Here is a 13,006-nt window from a genome sequence, read left to right on the forward strand (position 1 = left end):
CTTTATTCTTGTCATGTCAAAACTAGTTTGGAGAGAGAGCTAGATGCCACTGAATCCGGACAGGCAGTCAATCAGTTGATTTATGCCTTATGTCTTTTAATCTGGCATTCAAAACGTTGAATTTTTCGAAATTTCATTAATCTCGTCATCGCTAAAATATAGCCTATATTTTGTGTGGCCCAATACTCCACACTATGTTTAACCAAATTATATTGCTTATTGCTTACATTGTTGAAGACAACTGGATGTGAATATCTCTTTTATCCCTCTGATTTTTCCTTTACCCAAAATCTCTGGTGGGGCCGTATGAAACTTGCTGGCGGGACTGATCTGGCCCCCTGTTTTACACCACACTATGGATAAACATGTGCATGAAATAACCTACTTTACAGATCACAGTGAGAAAGAAAATAAGGGATTGATAACGGCACATGTTGATTTAAATCAAAATATTTTAAAACTGCTTTGCTTTTATCCCAGCCATTCCATTACAGTATTCCAAATATTAAACTCTTCCTTAAGACAAGGAAGTATGGAAAAGTCATTAAGTATTTACTCTTATAACACTCATCAGAAATATCTCATCTGGAGTTCCACTAGATCTCATAGATTAGAGATATGATAGACATTTCAAGGCATTTGGTAGCCTACTAGAGCATGAATTCTGTTTGGGTTTGGAGAGGTTTTCTGTGACTTCTGTGTCAAGACATGTTATGTTGATATATACCGTGATCAATTAATTCATTTCGTGTGTGTGTGCATAAAATATTATCACTTATTTTTACTTGACCGGCCTATGTAGTGAAGCTGGCAGGTTTTGGGGGTGTCACTGTCAGCATTAGTACACATCAATAAAAAGGAAATCAATAAACCAACATGTCTTCTTTAAACAACAGGAGGGAAGGCAATGGAAGACTAATCCAATCATTTTAATCAAATGAGTGTAGGCTACAACGTTTGATTTTGATGAGGATCTTGATTTCCTAGATGCTCCTTGAGGGACACAGATCAGGGTGCAGTTTCTTCCACAGATGACATGTCAGGTTCCGAAGAAAGATCCGAAAACGTCAAGTCAGGAACCTGGTGTTGATGGAACAGAAAACCACAACATCTGCCTTTACCTGACTAAACGTTCCAACAGTTCACCACCCAACAGTATTTGCAATTGTAATAATTCATCGGTTTCATCAGGGCCCTTTCCACAGGTGTATTAATCAAGCACCATGCAGTCTGCATCTGTGGTGGTCATTTTGATCGTTGGAATTTAAAAAAAAAAAAAAAAAAAAAAAATTCACCAGCAGAACTATTTTTTTTAAGAAAGTCATTTTTTGAAAAAATAAAATAAAAAATAAAATAATAAAAAAATATATAAAGTAGGACAAAATGGCCCATCACAGCCTTTGTTAACCAGTGCTCCACACATCTTTCATTGATTCCCAAAACCTTTTATATTAATGCAGAATTCAAGACACACACAAGACTAGTAATATTAATAGGTTTATTATTAACTTAGCACAAGGAAACAGCTGGGCATCAGTACAGTCTGGATAATAAGGCTTTGCAGGAAAGTTACATGTTGTAGGTGAACTTGTCAGGTTAGGTGGAATTTCTGCAGGCTTCATTATAGGAAGCATTTTCAGTATGAACCTCACACGTCACATGCACGACGTGAAAACGGGTAAGTTAATGTTGCCGTATTAAATAACATACTGTAGTTCATCTCCACACACACAAAAACAGGCTTCTCTTTTCAACCACATGAGGAGTTAACAGGGTTAATCAACACTGAGATTAACAACAGTTAGTGCGTAGAGTCCATATGTTTCTTCGCCTTCGTGTCGCAGACTCTTCCCTCCGTGGAAGTCTGGGAGGGGACGGCTGCATGGTTCAGCTCGGGCTGTTTGTGAGTGTTGTTGGCGGAGGTATCGTGCGAGTGAGCAGCAGCACCACTGCAACCTCCTCTGCCACCAGCAGGGGGCTCCATGTGCGAGTAAAAGGGACCTACCAGCCAGTTGAGGGGCGTGTTGTTCACCAGGTAGTCCATGGTGTCGTCCAGAATCACGCGGACGCGGTGCAGCTGCGTCCGGCTGGAGGACAGCACGCTGTCCGACAGGTCCCCGATGGCCGCCGCCTTGCTGAAGCTGCCGTAAAGCTCAGAGGCGAGGTGCGACAGGGTGAGGGCCTGGTCCTGGATGTTCTGGGGGAGACCCTGAACGCTGGACACCAGGCCCTGGCAGGTGGTCTGCAGCTGCTGGGAGAGGCCGCGGGCCAACGCCAGAGTGCGGGACTCGATACTCTGTAAGGGAGGAGAGAGAGAGAGACACGGGACACAAAGCCATTACTACGCAGGATGAGGCACTCTACAAGCACAATCATACCAACACACTGTAGAATACACAAAGATACTATTAGAACATCCCAAAAACTGAAAGTGTTTTCCCAAAAAGATATTCTAGAAAAGTGCAATTACTTGACAGTTTCTTTTTTCCTTTTTATTGTGAGCATAGATCTTGACATTCTTCGTTGTGCTTCATCATGACATCTTCCATCACCATTATATTACCATACAGTAAGTTTTAATGCAACAATAATTACTTTCTAATGGTGTAGCACCAGCCCAGAATCCCTTCCTTATTCAGTTCGCATGGAACACCAAGGTACCACTTCAGAGACGGTACCGCATGGTAAAGTTTTCCTAAACAAACGGCCCTGTTATTGTGCTGCAGATAACATACCACGGCATCACACTCCTCAGACGTCTGGCCGCTCACCCGCCAATCCATTATGGCCGTCAGTCTTACATGCATCTTCTGGTTGGCATTGTCAAGGTTCTTTCTGGCATATTCAATCTGAGAAACAATATCACACATCAGAATGGCACCTCGTTTATATACTCTAAACTTCAGAGAAAACCATTTTGTAGCCCAGGAACAGCAGTATAGACAAAATATCAATAACAAATAATATTTGTTATGGCCAGCTCACATGCATAACTATAAATCCTAACACAAAGGGCCCTTTTTTGTGTGATGGGCAAAGTGTAAAGTCTTAAGGTCAATCTAAAGCTAAGTTTATAACTAGGCTAATTTAGCACCATGGGCAAGACCCATCCTTAAACATTGACGAGTCAAATCAAAATGTTAATAACCATTTAAATTAGGGCCCATTGATTAAAGTGGTTAACGAGCCCAATGCAGAGAAGAGCACAGAAGAGACTGTATAAGTACAAGTATATATATATATACTCTTTTGATCCCGCGAGGGAAATTTGGTCTCTGCATTTATCCCAATCCGTGAATTAGTGAAACACACTCAGCACAGTGACGTGAAGCATTGAGGGGTTGGGTGCCTTGCTCAAGGGCACTTCAGCCGTTCCTACTGGTCGGGGTTCGAACCGGCAACCCTCCGGTTGCAAGTTCGAAGCGCTAACCAGTAGGCCACGGCTGCCCCAAGAAGCGAAGAGAAGCGTAGAGACCCACCACATCCATGGTGAGGTGAAGCTGGGCAATGGATTCTTGGCTGTGCTGCCGAGCCTCACGCACCTTGGCCATGGTCCTCTGGTAGGTGCGCTGGCCCACCTTGGTGGACAGACTGCCCAGGCGTGTGTAGTAACTCCTGGGCTCCAGGCCATTCTCAAAACTCTCCACGGCTTTGATAGATTTTTCTGAGAAAAGAGGAAAGGATGTATATAATCAAGCCACTATCAAGATCCTTTAAAGCTGGGGTTAAACAAGGCAAACACACACACACACACACACACACACACACACACACGCCTCTGGTTAAACATCTCTAGTGTATTTACAGTTTATGTAAACACTGGCGATTAGTTAAAGAGTTCTGAGAAAAGGGAAGTATTCTTGAGAGGAACGGGTGCCGATGCCAAACACTCAACAGAAATCAAAGGAGATGCAGTAAGCAGATTTCTGATGGGCCATTGGGTCATTTTCTTTCTTAGAAATCTTTTTACCCTGTATCCCCTTTGGGGCCTTTATTCTGGTCCAATATTAAATCTCATTGGATTACATAAAGTGATTATTCCAGCACCAATTTTAAAACCACTGGAACACATGTCTAGGGGCAGTAAGGCATGACCAAGAAAAAAGCACCATTGAGATGGAATCGGAAGATTCCCAAAATTAAGTGATCCCTCACTGCCAGACCATGGCAGTTATTAGGAGTTCACATTGTCGCAGGCATTTCTCTATTCACCTGGATCCACAGAAAAATCCTAAATGTTCTGCATTCTGCCCAGATTGATCAGATTCAGATTATAATGATTAATCAGCTTCTCCTAAGACCTTCTTAAAGCCGAGTAGGCCCCGTCATACAAACAAAGACAATTTTACTGGACAACTCCTGCAAGTGACTGAAAGTGAAATGAAACCATCTAAATTAACCCATTAGAGCCTGCTGTCCAGCACTGCACTGCACTTGGGTAGATATGAACAGCAGTATATAAAATCTGAGACAACGGGTAAATCAGAGATTTCAAGTCAGCTTATAGTTATGCTTGTGTTCCTCTCCCTCCCTCAGAAACACACACACACCAGACACACACACACACTTACTCATCTCCTGGTTGGTGTGGGGCAGGTACTGTTCCACCAGGCTCTCTGAGGTGCTCAGGGCAGAGTCCACGCCGCTGCTCACCAGCTGCACCACGCGGCTCTCCTTCACCATGGATACGCCGCCCTGGACAGCCCCGCGTGTGCGGCCCACCATCCCGGTCACTGCGCTGGTCACAGTCTCCTTGGCACCGTTGACCCTCTCAGAAACCACATCCTTCGCCCCGTTGACAGTGTCTTTTGCGGAGGCCACAACCTGAGAGGGCAGAGTGTGTGGGGGGGGGGGGGGGAGTGGGGGATTTGAATGTGTGCTGTGAGTGTTACACAACGGAAAAAGAAACGTGCAACCTCGCCGAGCAGGTAAAACTTCTGGCAGACCATTTTAGCCCAGGACCCCCTCCCACCCGACCCTCCAAGAATTGTTTGTGCAATTGTATTGGCTGGCATTGGGGAGTTTCAGCAGGCTAATTCCACTGCGGCTTGCCAACAGAGAGTAGTGGGGTAGTGGAAAGCAGAGTCATGGCTTGAGCGTGATGACCAGCGACATACCTGTTCAGATGGCTGATGCAGGATTGGCAGACTCTTCTCAATCTTGTCCAGTCCTTTGCAGGCAAGGACATTTGCAATGGTAACTGTGGGGGTTGATTAAAACACACTTTTAGAGGACATTATGACAACACCAAGTTATGTCTTATGTATATATATATTTTCTCATCTACTATTCAATCTGCATGAAGCCAGCATCAGCAAACATAAACAGTCTTATCACAGGCGGTTTACATTAGCAATAGCCTACCAGTTGACTGCATGTTGAACAATTGACAGGTTTTTTTTTTTTATTATTAGAAAATCTGAATTATCTCTAACATTACCCTACTTTCAATACACCTCATGAGTAGATAGATAGATATATAGATGGATAGATAGAGAGATAGATACTGTATTGATCCAAGGGGAAATTCAAGGTCTCAGTAGCATACAGACATCACACACAACACAGTTACTTACGCTGTGGTTCCAATTTGTCGATGATTGGCAGAGCGCTAATGATAGCCACGGATGACACGGTTTTCACGCCCAGCTCCGCAACTTCACACACGCTCTTGATGTACGGGTGCTGGTCCTTGGTTTGCAGGTATACTTTTGACATTATGTCATAAGCAGAGCTAACCAGGGGAAGACTTGCCACCCTAGACACCACATTCTGAAAACACGAGGTTAAGGTTAGCCTTCATGGAAAGGAAGAGAACAACAACAAATGTATAAATTCTGAGAAGGATATAGGCTACAGATCAACGTACCTGGTCATTAAGAACCATTGACGCCATGTCTATCTGTCAAAGTTTTTCCTAAAAGTGAAAGCCACATTTTTAACTTTGTTGAACCACACAACCAGATGTTAGTATGGCCATGCACAATATCGCTACGTTACAAACATATACACAAACAAAAACTCACTTACGGAATATCAACAGCCGCGGAAGTAGCACTGAGATGATTGAGCTGTGGTCTGCGTATGAAGTTAAAACTATGAGAGTTGTTGTGAGTGAAACTTCCCTTCTCCCCTGTCAGGTTTTATACTATTTGCATCTCGCGAGACAGGGCGTAAATTACGTCAACGCCCATCGAATTATTAGGGCAAAGGTTATTTGTGCATCACCGGGTATTTCCACATTCCTTGATTCTTTCAACATAAACCTGGCAATGGTACAAGGGATAGAAAATCTGCCATTAGCACAGCCAAGAAGATTATTGTGTATCTAGTTTAGTGAAGTTTAGCCACTTTTTTATCCTGTATTCTCCTGAATACATTGTTGTCTAGTCATAATCAGTCCAAGACAAGGGTCTGTATGTAGGCCTATACAGACAAGGGTCTGTGTATGTATACTAATATACAGTAGGTCCATCACCATTTTACATAACTTTGTTTGGGGGGGGGGGGGGTGTTCATTTAGTAAAAATATATCTCTGGTGTCTGGTATGTCTCCCTGAGATACATAAGTCACTAGGCCATGGGGTAATCATGACTCATTGCCTTGTGAATGACCACAGAAGATCCTGTCAAAGCAATCTGTGCTAAAGTTCATCAACACCTCATTCAATGAAATCCTGTCTTGTTCCCTTTCGGACAGTGCTTGCACTGTAAAATGTAGGCTACCATAAACTGTGATATTATGCATTGATTGCGTCATATTAAAATGAATTCCGGTGCAGTACAACACGTAGCGCTGGACTATGACCAGGGGATCCCGATTCTGATATACGGGTTACTCTGTACATCTGAGTAAATGTGTACATCTATCAACCACTGGCTGATTTTTGGTCAAATTCACTATCCACTCAATATTAAATGATTACTTTGCCATTTTCATATTTTACCAGCATTTGGCTGCATGGTGCCTGGTGCTAATTTGCATCCCAGTTCTGGTCCAGGATCAGTTGTGACCTGCCAAGGTTAGACCAGGTCCAATCCGGGTCCTTCAATCCACTACTGACAGTATATTGTAAGATCCCTATCCACAGTTTGATAAAGTGATACTTCAATAGTGCTTATGGCATGCGATGTCATCTCACACAGACGCTGGGCGTTTTAAATGTGAAGTAAATTGAACAAAAACCAATCAATTAATCAATCAATCAAACAAACAAACAAAGTGTCCACTACATCATTGGAACTGTGAAGCGTGACAAAAATGCAGGTTCTAGGCTCACTTGTAAATCTGTTCCGTGTTCTGTATTAAAGCCCTGTGAGGTCCTGAATGACACCAGAGACCATGTGTAACCGGGTGAACAGAGGGCAGAGGAATTTCACGTTGTAGCTTTAAGAGACGAACCGCGGGAACAACAAATACAGATAAAATGTGTAATGGGTCAGTGTGAGATGAGTTAAATGCAGAGTAACATGTTTTTCTTTTTGAATGCATTACAGTGGGTTACATTGAATGTACATTGTTAGAGGCAGCTACTGCTGAGAGTTAAATGTGATGATAGTGGTGGCTTGGTAAATGTGCTATGCTGTTATTTATTTCTTGTTGTTTCTATTTTTCTTTTTTTCTTTTACTCCAGTCACTAAGAGCCATTACTGTTGCCTATTGCCAATAGAACATGTTTGATAATATAATTGTTACTGTTTGTTAATCTACACAGGAAATTAGAGCTTTCTTTTTATTTTGTTGATCTACCTTACCTAAATCCATACAGTTAAATCTGCTCCCACCTGAAGCAGTCGGGGGATAAAAGACCTGCCGAAAAATAATTTATTTGTGTCCTGTCTCATCCTTTCAATGAGGCCACATAATCACTCTGAATACATGGCCTCTGGGTTTGTAACCTTCATGTCACAAACACACAAAAAGAATGTGAAAACAGAAACTGTTCCAAAATGTTGCCAGTGTCATGGTCAAGGTCAAACACTTGTTTTCCATAGATCTTCACCAAGTTAAGTTCACTTCACTTCCCTCTGATTGAGGCAGTTCCCTCTGCCTTATTTTAACAAGGACAAAGGCAATAGGCCGCCTACATTGTTTTTGTGGTATTTGGTATTTTGTGAAGTGTTAGGCTACTATTTTGCTCTGTGAAAGATGTACAGAGAGGACAAGTATAGGCTACATATTTTTGAGTGGATGACAGGTGGCGTTGGAAAGCTTCAGCGGTTCAGTGTCCTCAAATGGCCCTGCAGCTATTGCAACTGGACTTCCTTTTAGTATGCGGACACCTGCTGCTAATGATACGTTACTGACACCTTGTGGACAAAACAAAAACATGAGGTGAAGTAATCCATAGATCACAGGAATAAAAACCGACGCTGAAAGCCTTAAGTGGGCCTACCCAGAAGACGTTTGTGCATACTGATGATTCGGATGCAGCTTCTGAGAAGCAAAAACATCATGTTGTAAATAGAACGTTGGAGTGAAACACACTGTGACACACAATGACCAAAGGAAACAACTGATTATTATGTAACACGTTTAGAATGTTGAAACAGTCTCTAGGCCTAGGTTACTTCTCGCATAGGTTCATCAAAACAATTCCAGGGGCAAGGCTGGGCTGACTTGTTTATCGTAGTAATCAGTAAGCTGTCTCAGAGCTTAATTAAAAGATAAAAGTAATCCCGTTCCAGGATTTAAGACACTGGATGCCAGGCTATAATAAGTTTTTTTTTTTTATTGCCGTTGGACAGCCTTGCTTCGCTCTTGCCGCACTGAGATGTAGCCGAGTAGTGTTGAACGCGAGATAAATATCACCTGGGATCATGACGATGCAGTGTCTCTGTCAGATTTGCAACTGTGGGTGAGTGTGTTAACCGGTTCTCACTGCTGTCCCGATAGCCTGTGTGGAACAAGCAGATGGACACAGCGTGACTTCCTCTGACTGTTCCGTACATACTGTGGACAGCTTATCTCATAGGATCATCTCCCAGTGCATCACACGGTATTATCTTTGCACATGTCGCAGCTGGTAATAATTTCACTCATTTGTGCAAGGCTTGGTGTAAGTTCGTTACCGAGAATACTCTACGGAGAAGTCTTCAGGAGATGCACGCGCAACTGCGCCGCCTCCCACTCGCTTGATAGGCAGTGACCTATAACAGCTGACGTTATTCTTTCTATTTCTATTTATACTTGCTCTGGTTTATTTATTTATTTACCCTACTTAATCCTTGATGGATCAAAACCGTTGCAGCCGTTTGCCCATCATACCCGGAGCGGAGGCTTGCGCTCGCTCTTCTGGCCCTCTCTACGCAGAGAGCGAATAATCCACTGCACGGGTGCTTATTTTTAGACACCATCCCAGCTCCTGCGCGCGCCCCTTGTTCTTCACTCTTGCCATTCGTGCTCTTCTAGTCAATTATTTAAACCGTACGAAGGGAAAATAATGCCTAAGCACAGGACACGCTGCTTCTGACGGATAGGATACCCGGCGCAAGCAGCGCATCTGAATGATAGAACTGTAAAGGAAGGTAAGTAGCCTAAGCGCGCTGGCGATGGGAGCGAACAACTTGTTTTGGTGTCTTACTTTATTCAAGCTTCAAATGACGGTCGAGCATCTCTCTAAAGAAACACAGGTAGTTTATTATAGTGCACGTCGTTGCACAGAGAAAGTGTGTGTGTGGGCGAGAGCGTGTGTTATGGAAGGGAGTGAGTGATGCTGCAGGACTTGGATATGTACTGTACGCCTCTGTCATTTTCTCACTCACAGGAGGTGCTCATCATGTAGCCTAACTATCTATGAGGTGATTCAGAGTGAGCTGGGAACCATTTCGCTTTCATGATGCGCCGCTGGAGTTCGTACATCTCTCAACCGAAAACACATGACTTCTCTCTCCCCACAGGAAGCACCGCTGCTGTCCAGTGGAACCGGGCCCGGTGGCCTATGAGGCGCACCCAGCTGACCCCATCTCTGAGTACAAGGAGAAGTTTATAGCGCACATCAACGCGGAGGTACGGCCGGCTATACGCCTCCACGATGAGTACCATCCGCCAGAGGGCAAAATGTCCAGTATGACCACCTTCAGGTAAGAGATGGACACTTCAACCGCGCATTTGATGTTTTTTTTTTTTTTTTACCAAGAATTAGTATACAGTTTGAGTCTGTACTTGTCTGTCACACAATGCTTATAACTAAGCATAATACATTACAATAAGCACCTAGTTAGTTTTCCTCACCACATTGCATTAAAATTATGAAAATAAAATAACTGGGGTACCTCCTGAAACCAAACATCAACTGTAGCAGGGACAACATTCATTGTTTGCAGGATGATTGCAAGTTAACATTCAGAGTAGCTGTTTCAAACCAGTGCAATACTGTACTCGATTATCAACACAATTCAAATGACCATAGGCCTGTCACTACTACATTCATGACCACACACACACACACACACACACACACACAGTTGACACGGGTACAGAGTGGACTCACATTACCTGCACCTTTCAGGTTAGATTACGTGCCTCACCCCGTGATTCCCAGAGAGCCGAGAGTCCAGTGTCCGTACGTCCCCCCTGAGGGGTCCATGAAGATGACCACCACCTACACCGAGGACTTCCACCGACACGCCGTGCAGTGCCACAGGGTCAGCAAGGTCGACGACTACCATCCCTCAATGGCAAAGATGGACACCCTGTCCACCTACAAGGGTAAGGCACGGCAGTCAGTCAGACTGATGTTGGACGGTGGCTTGTTTTTTACCCTTAGCCACCAGTGTGGGGTTTTAGCTTTCGGGATATACCAAAGCACACCTGCCTGTCCACATTAACAGTGTTGCACTCTTATCCCAAAGATGAGACTGAACATTTGTGATGACTGCCTCCTTCCTTCTAGCTAGAAATGGGAGGGCTTTGCCCGTTTAGAGTGGAGCACAGATTGCACAAATGTATGCATTTTGTAAACACTCTTCTCTGAACATGTAGCCTCAAATGCAAAATTGTGTCGGTTTATCCTTCACAACATTAGGAAGCTCAGACCTTTTCTGACACGATTCCACACAACTACTTGTACTGGCCATGGATCTCCAAGCTGGACTATTGTAATTCACTGTTAGCTGGCCTACCTGCTTGTGTAGTAAGATTGTTGCAAATGATTCAAAATGCTGCAGCACGCTGGTCTTCAATCAGCCAAAGAGGACACATGTAACTCCTCTCCTATTTACTCTCCACTGGCTCCCTATAGTGGCCAGAATTAAATTGAAATTCCTCACTTTGGCCTATAGGACACTGACTGGATCTGCTCCCTGCTATTTTAACTCAATGAACAAGATATACATCCCCAACCGCCCACTGCGGTCTTCTGATGAGCGTTTGTTGTGTCGACCAGCCATAAACACTAAGTCAAATTCAAGACTCTTTTCCTCAGTGGTTCCATGTTGGTGGAATGAGTTGCCCAGTGCTCTCCGTTCCTGTGATAGTTTTGGGTCTTTCAAGAGGGGTCTAAAGGCATATCTGTTCAACATGCACTTAGGTTATTAAGAGTTTCTTATGCGTTATGGTTTGTATATTATAGTATTTGTTTATTTTCATTAGGCTTTTGATTGAATTGTCATTGTTATTTATTATTGCTATACTCTGTAGTCTTACCGACTTTTTTAATTGTTTACTGTTAACTAACTATTGTAGGCTATTGTTGTTATTTGTATGTCGCTTTGGACGAAAGCGTCTGCCAAATCCCATAACCATAACCATATCCCCTTGAGAATGTATTCATTTTGAATCACAGAACATTTGATTGTTGTTTATTCTGGCAGCATTGTAGCTGTTGAGAGTCAAGCCCTGTTCTATGTTCTATGTTCTACAGATGAGTTCCGTACATGGCCTCCTCAGAGGAGGCAGCCATACCATGTAACAGACAACCTGACTCTCAACGCGGGCAAGTTCTGTGGCACCTCCACCTTCAAGGACAACTTCCGCCCCGTCGTTGGCATCGTAGCACGCCAGCCCTGCAAGCCGCCAGCGTCCTCTTTTGAGCCGCAAGTGCGTGTGCCCTTCAACGGCGTCACCAACTACCGTCTGCAGTACATCCCCCATCCAGTGGAGGCGCTAAAGAGGCCCTCCAGCGCGCCCTTGAGGGCATCCTCCTCCCAGCGGCTGAAGGACCAAATCCCGCCAACCGTACACTGGAACACGGAGTTCCGCGAGAAGTACCAGGCGTGGCCACTGGGCGCTAGGCAACCGCAGCACCATGCCGACGAGTACGAACCCCCAGCTGGTCACATGACCTTCGACAGCACCACCCACACGGACTACGTCCGCCACAATTGCCCTCCGCCGCCAACGCGGCCCGGTCGCCCGGTCATCCAGGCGTGGGTGGACGAGAAGGAGAAGGACGCCCAGCAGGGGGAGCTCCGAGGCCGGCTGGCTGAGCGGCAAGCTCTGGGGAAGCCCACCACCACCACCACCACCTACCGCTCCCAGTACACCCCCAAGACGGCGCCCAAGCCCGTCCGCTTCCGACCCCCCGATCCCGCGCCCGGCCCAAAGCCGCGCGTCAGCGCTGCCCGGCCAGCAGAGGGCACCAGTGTCCACCCTGAGGTGCTCGTGTGCCCAGCCAGCTACGCCCAGCCGCCAGGCTTCCAGGACACGCGCATGACGCACGGAGGCCACAGGCTGTACCGGACCATCTCGCTAGCGGAGGGTGGCGGAGCGAAGGACGTGGCTGCGGTGAGCAGCGGCCAATCGCCTCGCGGCCACAGCGTGGGGAGGAAGAGTGTGGTAGTTGACGGCCGAGGCAGGGGACAACACTAGAAGCCCTACGCTCTTCGTGAAGACCACACACACACACACACACACACACACACCAAAGGCATTCTTATTTTTATAATCAGAGATTTCTATACGGATCGCAAGTCTCTATTCACCATGTGCACCAAACATTTTTGAAAAAAAAAAACCTAAATAAAATGAATGTTTGACTGTTTGTGGAGTAACACTGGATTTATA

General features: G+C 44.9%; 2 protein-coding genes across 5 annotated transcripts; one reads left to right on the top strand and one right to left on the bottom strand.

The window, feature by feature from the left end:
- Window positions 1-910: 910 nt before the first annotated feature.
- plin2 (perilipin 2) lies at window positions 911-6,144 on the bottom strand. 4 transcript variants are annotated; one of them, XM_076288545.1, is made up of 9 exons: window positions 6,031-6,144; window positions 5,870-5,917; window positions 5,577-5,772; window positions 5,118-5,200; window positions 4,572-4,824; window positions 3,480-3,664; window positions 2,736-2,849; window positions 2,006-2,296; window positions 911-1,080 (listed from the first exon to the last, which is right to left on the bottom strand). In XM_076288545.1, the coding sequence occupies exons 2-9, from the start codon at window positions 5,894-5,896 to the stop codon at window positions 1,009-1,011; spliced, it is 1,221 nt and encodes a 406-aa protein (XP_076144660.1). In that variant the 5' UTR covers window positions 5,897-5,917; window positions 6,031-6,144; the 3' UTR covers window positions 911-1,008. The 4 variants fall into 4 exon arrangements, with proteins under 4 accessions (XP_076144660.1, XP_076144659.1, XP_076144656.1 ...); XM_076288544.1 differs by lacking the exon at window positions 911-1,080 and having other exon boundaries at window positions 1,485-2,296; window positions 3,543-3,664; XM_076288541.1 differs by lacking the exon at window positions 911-1,080 and having other exon boundaries at window positions 1,485-2,296.
- A 2,676-nt stretch (window positions 6,145-8,820) lies between these two features.
- LOC143127869 (stabilizer of axonemal microtubules 1-like) lies at window positions 8,821-12,811 on the top strand. The gene is made up of 4 exons (XM_076289584.1): window positions 8,821-8,858; window positions 9,901-10,083; window positions 10,545-10,711; window positions 11,865-12,811. Exons 1-4 carry the CDS (start codon window positions 8,821-8,823, stop codon window positions 12,809-12,811), a joined length of 1,335 nt encoding a protein of 444 aa, XP_076145699.1.
- The last annotated feature ends 195 nt before the right edge of the window (window positions 12,812-13,006 follow it).

The sequence above is a fragment of the Alosa pseudoharengus genome, unplaced genomic scaffold, assembly GCF_046254945.1.
Source record: "Alosa pseudoharengus isolate Yale_2024_CS ecotype anadromous, Long Island Sound unplaced genomic scaffold, YU_APseudo_1.1 YU_APseudo_1.1_scf_17, whole genome shotgun sequence".
NCBI lineage: Eukaryota > Metazoa > Chordata > Actinopteri > Clupeiformes > Clupeidae > Alosa > Alosa pseudoharengus.